The sequence below is a fragment of the Ursus maritimus genome, unplaced genomic scaffold (assembly GCF_017311325.1).
Source record: "Ursus maritimus isolate PB19 unplaced genomic scaffold, ASM1731132v1 scaffold_24, whole genome shotgun sequence".
In the NCBI taxonomy this organism is placed as follows: Eukaryota; Metazoa; Chordata; class Mammalia; order Carnivora; family Ursidae; genus Ursus; species Ursus maritimus.
The window spans coordinates 761548-775060 of NW_024424897.1; the positions used below are offsets into that span (position 1 = coordinate 761548).

Genomic DNA, 13513 nt, shown 5'->3' on the forward strand with positions numbered 1-13513 from the left:
GGGGAGACACTCAGCAGGAAAAAAAGAAAAGAAAAGAAAAAAGAAGCTCCAGAATTTAGCTTGCTGAGAAGCTGATGTTGGATTACATTGAAGAGGGTTCATGTTTGCACCAGGAAGCCAGTCCTGCTGGGCCTCAGCTGGGCAGACAGGGACATTTCTGAGTGTCCCTCAGACAAGCAAAGATGTGCCCACACCACAGAACCACCAGCTCTAGGTGCCTGGAAATGATGGGGACAGTGAGGCAGCCAGCAATGGAAGGAGAGGAGACAGCACAGCCCCTCCGGCTGTCTTGGGTGCAGTCTGTTAAGAGAGGGAGAAGGGGCAGGGGCGGGGAGAAGTGATAAGAGCTGCCCAGTGAAAAACCAGCTGCTTTGGAAGGAAGAAGCTGCAGCCTGAACTTCCCCTGGGACCCAGCGTGGGGAGTGGTCACAGACAGCGGGCCCCCGGTGTGGCCCCATCAGCGTTCCTGTACGGCCACTGGGGTGGCCGCTGGGGCTGCTCCAGGGCAAGATGCCTCACTGTGGTGACACGGCCACAGTGGGCTGTCCCAGGGCCCCTCTGTCCCGCCACCGTCCCCTGCAGAGAGGAGGGCTCCTCCCCTCTGGCCAGGCCCAAGGTGACAGCAGGGGGTCCTTCCTGCAGAGCTGTGGCAGTCCCCCCCCTACACTGTTGCCCCAGAGGGGGGCTCCATCAACATCACCTGCTCCACCAGCCGGCCGCTGTCCGGGGTCTACCTGAAGCAAAGGTGGCCGAAGCCCACGAGTGTGATTTACTATGAAGACAAGAAGCAGCCCACCGTAGATGAGCACTTCCGAGGTCGTATCAGCTTCTCCGGGCTGCAGCACAACCTGACCGTCACCCTGAGCCACCTGCGGCTGTCTGACACTGGCGTTTACGCCTGCCAGGCGGTCATGGACGACGTGGTCTGGGGCCCTGGCACCTTGGTGGTGGTGACAGGTAGGAACGTGCCTACCCTGGGACCCACTGCACCCACCTGCTGGGCAGGCCAGGCTCCACCTGCCCTTGTCTGCCCAGAAGTGTCCTCTACACCTGCTTGAGTTGTTCCTTCCAGCCTGAGCCCACTGCCTCCAGGAAGCACCCTGGATTGCCCACCCCCCACTCCAGAGCCCGTCCGTGGACCCCGAAGGCTCTCCTGGAACCCATCACCTGCCACGTGCCTCTCTACTCCTCTTCACAGACAAGGTGTCCCAAGAGGTAGACTCGTGCCAAAAGGCTCAGCTGGCCTCTGCCCTCCCTGTGGTCCTGGCTGTGAGCTGCTTCTTCCTCGGGCTGGGGATAGGGGCGGTATGTGTGCTGAGGAAGACACAGGTCAGTGTGAACCCCCAAATTTCACCTGTGTCCCTATAAGCCAGCTCCTCTAAGAAAGCAGGGAGGGAAGGAGAGGGTTAAGCTCCAGAGAAACCGCAGGACCCACCCATCCCCTCATCAGGGTCCCTGGGAGTTCTGAGGGCTCAGAGGCAGAGTCCAAGGTGGGAGGGAAACCCAAGAACCGGAGCCATGAGCAGGGACGGGCATGGGCCCAGGTGGATGCCAGACATTGAGGGGCAGGAGGAGGGTCCAGGGAGGCGTTCAGAGAGCACGGAGAGGCATGTGTGTGAGCATGTGAGCATGTGTGTGCTTGTGCAAGTATGTGCACATGTGCGTGTGAGTCTGTAGGTGTGAGAATGGTGTAAGCAGGTGTGAACATGCAGTGGGGGGTTGACAGAGACAGGTGCCAGGAAGTGGTCAGCTCTGTCCTGGTCACTCAGCTCTTTGGAGCCGACTTGCCTTTGCCGAACTCCACGTCCCCTTGAGAGAGCCCACCCACCCCCAGGTCCCTGCGCGAGGTCCCTTTCATCCTCCACCTCCCTGCCACTGCCCCCTAGACTCTGTTCCCATGCCCCATCCTACCCCCCACCCCCACCCCCGGCCTGGGGCAGCTCAGGAAACCTCAGGGCTGCCCAAGGCCCCTTGTGAACTGACTTCACGCAGGCCCCAAAGCCCAGCAGCGTTTCAAAGTGGAATCAAAAAGCTTCCTAAGGGGTATGCTTTGAAGAAAGAGGGTGCCCCAGCATGAGCTGGACCCTGTGCAATGAGGATAGGCTTTATCTTTCAGGTCAAGAAACTGTGCTGCACGAAGGATAAGAACTCAGCATGTGTGGTGTACGAGGACATGTCTTACAGAAGCCAAAACAGGATGTCTACCCCCAACGAGTACCAGTGAGCCTGGCAGCCCCCCCCCACCCCCGCCCTGCCAGGTCTCCCTCTGCCCCGGCCAGCTCAAAGAGGACTGCCTGACCCAGAGAGGTCACACAGGCAGCTCCCTGCAGCCATCAGGCTCCTGGCATCCCAGCGCCTCCTCCAGGAAGCCTTCCTTGCCTACCTCCTGCCTTCCAGAAGCCCTGCATGGCGGTTCTGGCACCCTGGGCCCACCAAGGAGAAAGCCTCTGTGTACTGCTGCTTGCTGCCCTTCCCCTCACATGGCAGGAGGGGCTTCTGTATGGATGGACTTGGACTCAGGGCCTGGTGGAGGCAAGAGGGAGGGGAAGCCCAGTCCCCAACCCAGGCTTGCCAGAAATAAAGTGCTTCTCTTCTCCCCTTTCCGACTCCAGCATCTATTTCTAGACCAGCTCGGAGCCGAGGGGGAGGGCTTGACTGAACCCTCCCCAAACATCTTCTAGGACTTTTGCAGCCGGTGTGATTATGTGTGAGACCATTGAGGAAGGAGAGGAGCAAGGGGGCGCTTCCACACTCCGGGCCCCGGGGAGCCCCTGGAGCTGTGATGGGCTGCAGAAGGGGCACATCGACTGGAACCCTCCCCCACCTCTCAGCCACCCCTCAGCCCGTCACCTGCCCTCCCCTGCCTCCACCTCAGAATAAGGGGGGATAGAGGAAGGGGGGCTGGCTGCAGTGGCCTCTCAGTTAAGAGCCCCTCCCGAAATGTGCTCATGCTGGATGGGGGGGCAGTGGGAACTTGGGGAGCCATGCTCGCTGTCCGGGGTGGGGGGAAACAAGGCACCCCCGTGTGGGTGTGAGCTGTGGTGTGTCCTCCTAGACTCTGGGCTGAGAAACTGCAGACCATGCTGTCCACCCCCGCCCGTCCTGTGCCCTCGAATGTCCCATCAAAACTGCAAAGACAAAACTAACACAGTCCACTGCGTGGAAACCCCCAATCCCGGCTCTTAAACACTACAGACAGGGGGGCACCTGGGTGACCCAGCAGCCTCGGACTCGGTTTCCTCAGGGGTCGTATCTCAGGTCTTGAGATTGGACCCTTTGTCAGGCTCCCCCTCCCCCCCACACTCTCTCTCACATTAATACATCAGTAGGGGCCCCTGGGTGGCTCAGGTGGTTGAGGGACCGACTGTCGATTTGGGCTCAGGTCATGGTCTCTGGAGCATGGGGCGTGGGATTGAGCCCCACCTCAGGCTCCCCACTCAGCAGGGAGTCTGCGTTTCTCCTTCTCCGGCTCACCTGCCCCTCCCCCTCCACAGGCTCAGGTGCGCTCTCTCTCAGATAAATAAAATAGATCCTTAAAAATAAATAAATAAAATCTTCAAGAAAAACACTACAAACAAAAATACATGATAAGCATCCACAAACTGGGGGGGGGGAATAAATTACAGAACAAGGGTTAATATGCTTCGTTTATAAAGATGAATCAATAGAAAAAAAACAAAAACTTGGATAAAAATGTACAAATAGCAAAAAATGAGTGATAAGCAGGAAAAACAGGAAACCATTCAAATTGCTAGCTATCAATGAGATATCAGTTGAAATGAGATAACCCTTCACCCACTCTCTGGGTTTGCAAAGATCAAAGATCAAAAGTAGCATGTTCCTTTTACTTGGAAATCCCACGTCTAGAATTGCGTCTTCGGGAAATGATCTTTGGGCAAGAGACACAATCACAGTCATATCCACTCCTTGCTTTTGATACGACGCAGAGATGGTCTGCATGTCCAAGAAAGAGAAGTGCCGTATGCAGCACGGTGGGTGCAGCCATACAGCGAGCGTTAAAGCGGCGTCGGGTGTGGAAAGCACGCGTGACCCCGTGTTGAAAAAGCACAGACGGGCATGTGCGGTTGTTTATGCTCATGTCCAGAACGGAAGAACAGACAGGGGTTTGACACTGGTTCTCTCTGGGTAGTGGGATGTGTGTTCTCCAAGGCGTGGAGTCACCAGGACACCTCGGGCTTGGGGTAGGCGACTTGAAACATGATCTCAGTGGTGTTTGTGGAGGGCACCAGGGACCTGCCTTTGGGACCCAAGTGGCAGTCAGGAAGACCAACAGAGACACCACGTCCTGGTGTCCCCGCATCCCAGGGATCGTCCAGAGGAATTGCAGGCGGCCCTGCAGCCCCAGATATACAGCAGGTGTCTATCAGTTGCCTGCTGGCTTCTGGTCCCCACTCTTGACCACTCATCAGCATGGCCTTGGACAAGTGCCGCCTCTCTGGGCCTCAACTTCCCCTCCATAAATGAGGGGTGTGGGGTCCACACTCTCTTCAGGAGTAGGGCTCTGTGGTTTCCAGGCCAGGCCGGACTGGCTTCCACTGCCCCTGACCGTCAGCTCCCAGGTGCCTCCGCCCTTTCCCCACTCCCCACCCTTCTGAAGCAACTTCCTGTAGATGAAAGACATTGCCTCTAGCCTGCCCCCAGAGGCCCTTGTCACCTGAGGCAGTCTCGGCCTGACCCCACCCCACCAACCAGAGGCTGTGCCCCTCGGACCTCCACCCTCCTCACCATCCCCCTCCATCCTCCACGCTCACGATTGTCCCATTACCGGCGGCTTCTCTCCCCACACTCCAGACTGTGGGGATGTGAGGGGCAGGGCTGGGTTCCCCTTCCGTGTCCCTCACGGCTCCTGACCCTTATCGAGCATCACTGTGTGCTGGGCGTGTTAGGTAAAGACAGACAGACAGATACTTAAATATGCCTGGTTTATTCCTCTCAGGACAGATAGCCTGAGCGTTGTCTGAGTCCTGGTTCCCCACCGTCTTCCTCTGTGCCTGAGCCTCTTGGGCTTCAAATTCCTCATCTGTAAGATGGGGACAATGGCTGCCCTACCTGGTAGGGTGCCATGTGGACAGAATGCCACAGATAAACCCTCAGAATAGGCCTCCGCAGAGCAAATGCTCTGTCAACCATGCAGGTGTGGGCTGAGCCCACAGAAGGTGGAAGCAAGGACCCTGACAGTGAGAAGCAAAACTTGAAGGAATAGCCTCCATCCCCAGGCCACAGAGGGGCAGGGAGCTTTGACACTTGGAGAAACAGGATGGCTGAGTGCAGTGGGAAACAGTGGAAACATGCACCACAGGGCATTGGCTCCTTCCCACACTGGCCTCCAAAGCCAGAGGACGGCCACTGAGCCTCCCGTGAAAGCTGTTCCCAACACAGGAGCTAGCCAGGGAGGGCAGCCAACAGGGAGGGGGTTGACATGGCAGGAGGGGCATCTTGAGGGGTGGGGTCTCAGCCTGCCTATGGGCTCACCCCTCCGCACTGCAGGTTGGCCTGCCCCACAACCCTGGACCAAACCAGACCACCTCGAGACTCGTGGCCTGATACTCGTATCATTAGGAGACACCCGGCCAACTGGGCCACGTCCACCTCTGGGGACAGGGCCAAACAACACCAGAGTCAAGGATAGAGTAATGGACGCCCACAGAGGACAGTCATCAAAACATCTACTTGGGAAGATCAGGAATAAAACCATAATTTTGACCCAAGAAATAACAGATAGAATGAGCAGCAGGAGAGGGAGGGGAGATCCAGGGGAGGAAATCTCCAGAAGGAGAAGAGAAGGAAAGAAGCTCTCAGAGACACGGGCAGTAGAGGAGAAACTTACCCAAGGAAACCCGAGAAAGGGAGACAGGGCAGTGAGAGCCCTAGAGGCAGAGCATGGTGAGACTCTCAGTAAAGGGGCTGCAGACAGCCCGCCAGCAGAGGGAGAGGGAGAAGGCAAGCCTGCACCCACACATTCTGGGGGCAAGAGAGAAATCCCAAATCTCAGGTGACATCAGATTCCTCAGAGACAACTCCGAATTCAAGAAGAAAATGGAATAATACCCTTAACTACTGAAAGAAGATAACTTGTACTTGAAATGTTAAGTTACCGTGTCAGTGTAAGGAGGTAATAAAGATCTTCTTGGGCACATAAGGTCTTAAGACACTCCATCAAGAACTGACTTTGGAATCACTCTTGGAGGCAGTGTTCAAATAAACAAGACCCAAACACAGGAAACATTACATGAGAAAAAAAGACGGAAATAACAAGTGAGTTTACTTTTGTCCAAAAAACAATGACTAAAGAAAATAAGCTTACAATCTACAATCTACGTGCGATCTATGTAACAGTCTAGAACTAAAACTGTAGATAATACCAGCGCAACGAGATGGGGAGGGTGGAGATGAAAGGCCATGAGAACACAATGAGACATCCATCTCGTCAGAAGGAGGACGCAGACGAAGATAAGGTTAAGAAATCAGTCTGTGTAAGTGAACAGGAAGGGGGTCCAGGGCAGCCGCAGTGAGAACCCAAACAGAACATAGTACAGAAACCAGCAGAAAGAGCTGCCCAGCAGAAACAGGAAAAGAGAAAAAAATGAATTCAAAGAACGTGCAGTAAATAGAAAACATGAAATGAGGTGACAAAATAAACCAACTTAACAGCAAGTACAATTAGTCCCAATAGCAGGACTTACACCTAGACTAATTATATCAGGGCACCTGGGTGGCTCAGTCCGTTGGGCGTCTGCCTTTGGCTTGGTTCATGATCCTGGAGTCCTGGATCAAGCCTCACGTCGGGTTCCCTGCTCGGCGGGGAGTCTGTTTCTCCCCCTCCCTCGGCTGCTCCCCATGCTTGTGCTTTCTCTCGCTGTGTGTCTCTCTGTGAAACAAATAAATAAAATCTTTTAAAATAATAATTATACAATAAACACTTTCACAATAAATGTAAATGGGTCAAACTCGCCAATTAAAAGATAGTGTCAAACTGGTTTTAAAAGAAAAGATTCAACAACATATGGTCTGCAAGAGACAACACTTTAAACAAAAAGACACCAATAGGTTGGAAATAAAAGAGTGGAAAACATAAAAGGCAAGCATGAACCAAAAGAAAGCTGGAATTATCAATCGTATTTTCTGACAAAATAGAAATACCGGTAAAAGCAACAGTAGAACGAAACTATAGAACCAATGTGGATACATAGGAACCTAAAAATAAACAGAAAAATATGTAAAGCCAGGAATGACAGCACTGGGAGAAGCTGACAATCAACCATTTCAACCTGAGGTTAGTGCGCCCCTTCGTACCTGAATCGTCCCACTGATCAATACTCCACACTCATCAAGTACAAACCACAGGTGAGACTTTGTTTTTAATGATCATTTACTGTCATCGGGTTCTGAGCAGAAACAGAAACAGAATGAGGCGTACAGGCCCAACACTCTCTCCACGAATTACAAACACGCACCCACAAAGTAGGAGTGCACATTTCACCTTGACTGGATGCGTAGGATGGTGCGTTTGAACCTCAAGACGCCGCCGGTGGGAGAGCAGGGAGGGCACGGGTACACGCCAGGAGAGCGTGCCCTGATGAGCTCGGCCCTGCACACTGAGAAGGTGCAGAGAGGGTTGTGAGGTCCCCCGGACAGTCTGCAGGGACCCCTATCACGGCCCAGCCTGAGGGCCATGTGGCCACATGCCTGCGCTCCACCCGAGTCCTCACCCTGTCCCCCTGCACCCTGGGTGTGGTTCGGGAGACAGCCTTACACATGGTCCTGGGTACAGGTGGAAACACAGGGCGGTGTCAGTGCTCCCAGGGAAAAGCAGCACGTCCAGCCCAGTGGAACCTGAGCCGGTGCAGACTGAGAGGGGCTCCCTCCAGAAACAAACGAAATCACGGGTAAAATTCAGGTACCAAGGTGAATATTCAGGATGAGCAAAGAAATCACAAATTTCAAAAAGCATCCAAACCATCCAGGAAATCATATTTTTAAATTAATGGACACCACCAACCACTGTGTTTCTTGCTACGTAATTTCACTGCCTCCTCTTTGGCCTCCTCTTCAGATGACCAGGGTTTTGTGATGCCATTTCGTGAGAGAGCACAGAGTTTAAATGCCGTCTTATCTAAAGCAGGGTACGGGCCAGGACGTGCTTGGCCCGCTGAGCATGCACAGAACATGTGCCTTGGCTCCCTACAAACACAGGCATTCCGGGAAATTCTATTTTTCAAGACTCTCATCAAGAAAAAGGGAGATGGCAGGGTTACAATTGTGCCAGGCTCCTCGTGAAGCATTGTCCTGGACATGGAAATGTGTTTTCACAGGCACGGTGAGCACCCAGATTTCGCCAACAACGTCCCACCCCATACACTTCACACCTTGCTCCTCCGCCAGCAGGGCGGCACTCTGGAGGACACAGGCACCTCTCAGGCAGCCCTCCTGCCCACACTCTTCCCACCCGGGTCGCAGAGCTGGCCCAGGAGCAGCAGGTGTGCCTGGGAGAAATCAGTGTTCTTCCCTGCCCCTGCCGAAACACTATCCTACAAACTTGGTGGCTTAGAATAATGGGAATTTAGGGGCGCCTGGGTGGCGCAGTCGTTAAGCATCTGCCTTCGGCTCAGGGCATGATCCCAGCGTTCTGGGATCGAGCCCCACATCAGGCTCCTCCGCTGGAAGCCTGCTTCTTCCTCTCCCACTCCCCCTGCTTGTGTTCCCTCTCTCGCTGGCTGTCTCTCTCTGTCAAATAAATAAAATCTTAAAAAAAAAATAATGGGAATTTATTTTCTCACAATTCTGGAGGCCAGAATATCAAAATCAAGACAGTTGGCTCCTCCTGGAGGATCTGAGGGAGCACGTGCTCCAGGCTTGTCCCGCTGCTGGCGGCTGCCTGCGATCTGCATTCCGTGGTCTGTGGCCTCTGTCACCACGTGGACGTCTCCCCGGCGCCTCCTGTGTCCACATGTCTCTCTTCTTGCAAGGACACTGTTGTACTGGATTTAGGGCCATCCAACATGGCCTCATCCTAACTTGACTATGTCTGCAAAGACCCTAATCTCCGAATGAGGTCCCATTCACAGGTTCTGTGTGGTCATGGATTTTGGTTGGAGGGGAGCACCATTCACCCCAGTATACCATCCCCCTCCCAAATAGCAAAAACTTCTTTGCTCTTGGAGAGACTGCATGCCCCTGAGTAGACCCCACTAAAGCCAAATCATGTACGCCCAGATCAAGTTGGCCCTAGCCAGGCTCCAGAGGGGCTCCAGGCCAAGCCGAGGCCGCCTGACAGCAGCACAGTGGAAGGAGACGGGGTCTGCAGCACTGCGGTGCGAGCGTCTTCAGCAAAGTGCACAGCACGTCTGAACGGCAGGGCTGAGGCCTGAGGGTCGGGAGCTGCACGCACGCCTGCCTGGGGCGGCGGCGGGGCGGCCTCTGGAGACGCTGCCCCCACGCACAGCCTCTAGGCACTGTAAAGCGGGGTGGTCATTTCTGTGGCAGGAGGCGAGGTGGGGTCCAGGGGGCTGAGGGGCAGCACTGACCCCAGGTCGCAGACGTCCCGAAGCTTCCCTGGGGGTCCGCTGTGGGGTTTGAGCTGACCCCCCACCGTGGGGGTCTGCAGCCTGCTACACAGCAGATTTGCTGCGGGGTTAGCTCTGGGCCCCGCAGGGACGGGGACACCCAGTTAAGGGGCACTGGGCGCACCGCAGGAGCCACGGACTGGGCCGTGCCCCGTGGATGACCGTGTGGCCGAGACCGGTGTGGGGGTCCACACGTGGAACCGTGCGGTTTGCTGTCCTTCTACGTGAGTGACTGACTTTTACGTCCACCCAGCAATGCTGACCCAGTGGCCACTCTGCGCAGGGTACGGGGGCAACTAAACGAACTCCAGTCCCTGTCCCCGAGGAGCCGGCATTCCCGGGGAGACGGGAGGGATATCCGAAGGGAATACTCCAGGTGTCAGAAAGCCAGGGTGCAGGAAGGGCCTCCAGGGGCAGGGAGCAGAGGGGGCTGCCGTGCTGAAGGGGCTGGTGTGGGGACACCAGGAGACAATGTCCAGGCAAGGGTCGAGAGGCCGGAGGTGCTGGGTGGGAGCTCGTGTGTCTGGGAACCTGGCTGGAGGTGAGAGGCGAGGGTGCAGGGACAGGGGAAGGTAGGACAGGTGGCGCAGAGGACGGGGAGCCAGGCCACACATTCAGTCTGGGAGGGCCGGGAGCACGTGACCCGACCGAGAGGATAACAGGGTCCCTCTGGCTGGGGACGGGGGCAGCGGGCTGTGAACCAGCTCAGGACAGCAGTGCATGGAGCAGGAGGCCGAGAGCCATGGGCAAGCTCTGTCCTGACGCTGTGGCCGACCTGTGAGGGTTAAGCCAACGTCAAGGCTGGGCTGGCCTGAGCCGAGAAGAGAAGGGGGTGAAGGTCGTGGCCCTCTGGGTGTGAGAGCCCAAACCAGACGTCCTGGAGAGGAGAAGGACCTCAGCTGGACACTGCGGTGGTGCTCAGCCCTGGCCAAGGGCTCAAGGGCTCAGGGCTGCTGAGCAGTCCACCCGCCCCGTCACGGCCTGCCAGGCAGGCACAGAGCTGAGCTGCTGCAGACACCTGGCCCCCCCAAGGCTGTGGCTCCCGCCTGGCTGGGGGCTGCTGGGGGAGCCGGAAGGAGCTGTGGGACTGCAACTCCCCCACCAGCCTAACCTCTGCCCCCAGTTCTGGTCAGGCCTGCAGCCCCGGCCTCCAAATCCTAACACCCACATAGGCAACAGCAGAAGAAGCACCCGCATCCGGGTGTCTGTGAGTTTCACACCAAAATCAGGTAACAGCGGGTAAATAAAGCATCTTCTCCCCACCGCCAACACCACCACTTTGGCAAACAAACGCCCACGGCCACCTGAAAGCCAGGCCCAGCTCTAGTCCCACCCCCACCCCCCCGCAGTGAGGGCTCAGCCCCAACATAGGCCGGGGGTTCCTGTGCGTCCAGCCACCGGTGCAGCTGGGGTCCCAGTGGGCCCAGGCCCCCCACCCTGGCTGCTGCTCAGGCCGCTCAGGCCTCTAGAGCCCTCAGCCAGCCCTCCCCACCTGCCACTTACCTTTTTTTTTACCACTTTTCTTTCCCTCCTCCCCCTTCTTCCCCTTTTCCCTTCCTGCCCTCGGTCCCCTGGCTGAGGGCCACCATCCCTTTGCAGACTTTCTGATCACCCGGCTATTGGGTGGACCTCGTCCAGGACCTCCCCAAGCCTTCCTGGTCTCCCAGGGGACGGATTGGCCATGGGCAGGTGGTCTGCCTGCTCGGGGGACACCCCTCAGCCTGGGGCTCCCATAGCCCCTGGGGCCCACACCCCCGCCCCGCACCCTGCGCCTGCCCCTGCTCCTTTCTGTCAACCACAGGGCCCTGCCACCCCCTTTAACAAAGCCAACCCTGCCACGGAGAAGTCAGTGAGGCGACTGGATGCATGGCCCGGGAAGGAGGGACCCTAAACACCCGGGGAAGCGGGGAGTTGCTGCCGGGTCCTACAGTCCCAGCTGGACAAGCATTGGGAGCACTGCCCCCACCGTTCAGACCAGAGCAGCCTCAGGGCTTGTGGAGGGTTAGGATGAAGACCTGCAGGGGGGTGGCATCTTCCCATTTGACAAAAGGGAACGGGAACGGAGAAAGCCAGTGACACACAGCAGATGGCCAGGGCAGTCCGCACACTGGGCCTCAGGTCCCAGGGCCTGCACGCAAGCAGCCGCCTGCCCCCCTCTCTGTGCACGCAGCTCAGAACAGTCTCAGGGCTTCCTGAGTCAAAGATAAAGCTTCCCTGGGGACCACAGAGGAAGATACCAGAAGACCTGGGGATGGGGCGAAGAGACCCCGTTGTGGGCTCCTAGGAGCCATCCTGTCCCCAAAGCTAGTGCTCTGGGGGAGAGGGAATGTCTGCTATGACAAGAGATCAACCAGCTGGACACTGGGGTCCCCAGGCACTCTGAGCAAGATGGGGCCACCTGGGACCCATGGGTCTCTGAGGAGACTTCCAGGCCACAGCCTAGCCAAAGCCAGGAGGTACCCACTGCCCCCAACATGCCGCCCAGCAGCCAGCCTCCTGGCCATCACCTACGGGCATGGAGAGGGCTGCTGCGGGATCTGGGAACAGCTCCCAGAGGCTGAGGGAGATGGCCTGCCTGCTCTGTGACCCTGAGGGGCACCCCATGGCACTGGAGCACTGCCCGCGGGGAGCTGGCCCAGACCCACAGCTCCTCAAGGCCAGGTCCACCCTGCAAGCCCGGCAGGCTGACACCACAGGAGGCTGAGCTTCCTGTCTCTCAAAGGTGGGCAGAAGGCATGTGACATCCTGTCTCTCCTCTCGTTCTACGAAAACACTCAGCTCCGGGACAGTGTTCTCTCAACCCCCAAAACCATCTACCCCTGGTCTGGGGCCTCCATCAGCTGCCCCTGATGCTTGGGACAGCCTCCACCCCTTCGAGGACTCCCCATCCTATAAGACCCTCACCCCATCATGGTGGGATGGAACTTTCTGGTGCTCCTAAAGTCTCAACCACCCAACAGCTGCTGGGCAACTGCCTTGAGCGGGGGCTCCAGATCTCCCCACAGTCTGGGCCGGGAGAGCGAGGCCCAGAAGATGCCCCACCTGGTGGAAGGCCCAGGAAGGAAGACCCTTTTGGGGGGGACCCCAAGCCCCACAGGAGTGATCTCACCAGGTGAGGTGAAGCTGTTTAAAAGCAGGCATGCTGCTACAATCCGAGTGACATGGAGGCCTGGGGTATGGGGGTCACAGTACTGACCCTCAGCTCGGCCCTGCAACGGGGGTTCCTGGGGGAGGGGCAGAGGGCATCAGGGCCCCCCCCACCACATTCTCTCCCGCACATGGTACATGGCAGGGAGGTCCAGACTGTTCTCAGCATGTTCAGAGAGAGACCATCTCGACCACGGGGTCCCCCACCCGCCCTTCTCACTCCCCACATCTGCCTGAGTGGGTCTCTTTCCACCTGGGCCTCCAGGCTGCAGCCTCTCAAGGGACCAGTATGATGCCCATTGTCCCATCTCTGTCACCTTAACCTCCCCCTGCCAAGGGGCTGTCACTTGCCAGGCTTCAGGGCCCCAAACGCAGGGGTAAGCCCCCGAAGTTGGCTGTGGTCCTGTGATCTTCGCCATGGGGGTCCCAGGGATGTCTCACCTGGTCCTCATCAGCGTCATCAGAGAGGACATCTGGTCCCGGTCAGTAAGCTTGGGCAGGGAGCCCTGATGATAAGGCTGGTCACATCTTCTCGCCCGCAGCTGGGCCACTTAGAGGAGGGGTCGTCTTTCCCATCCCCCCTTCAGGACATTGTGTGTCCCAGGTCGGTTCTCAAGATGCGGGACCCCTGCCCAGAAGCATCTCTTGGCTCCAGTGCCACTGTCACATGCTACCCCCCCCCCACTAGGCCATTTCTCTTCAGGGCTCCCTGCAGCTCCAACACCAGACTGAAAAGCCTGGCTCATCTCCACCTTGCTCACATTGCGGGGGGGGGGGGGGGG

At 57.1% G+C, this 13513-nt stretch overlaps 1 protein-coding gene and 1 long non-coding RNA gene across 2 annotated transcripts in view; one reads left to right on the top strand and one right to left on the bottom strand.

The window, feature by feature from the left end:
- Window positions 1–2599, top strand: part of CD7 (CD7 molecule) — a 3140-nt gene extending 541 nt beyond the window's left edge. Inside the window, exons 2-4 of the mRNA XM_008693873.2 lie at window positions 643–957; window positions 1199–1329; window positions 2117–2599. Of these exons, the coding sequence (XP_008692095.1) occupies window positions 643–957; window positions 1199–1329; window positions 2117–2224 (554 nt within the window). The 3' untranslated portion in view covers window positions 2225–2599. The remainder of the gene's footprint in view (window positions 1–642; window positions 958–1198; window positions 1330–2116) is intronic.
- Window positions 2600–6264: 3665 nt separating this feature from the next.
- LOC121104911 lies at window positions 6265–13484 on the bottom strand. The gene is made up of 2 exons (XR_005837259.1): window positions 13173–13484; window positions 6265–6889 (listed from the first exon to the last, which is right to left on the bottom strand). It is a non-coding gene; the product is annotated as an uncharacterized LOC121104911 (long non-coding RNA).
- Window positions 13485–13513: the final 29 nt, after the last annotated feature.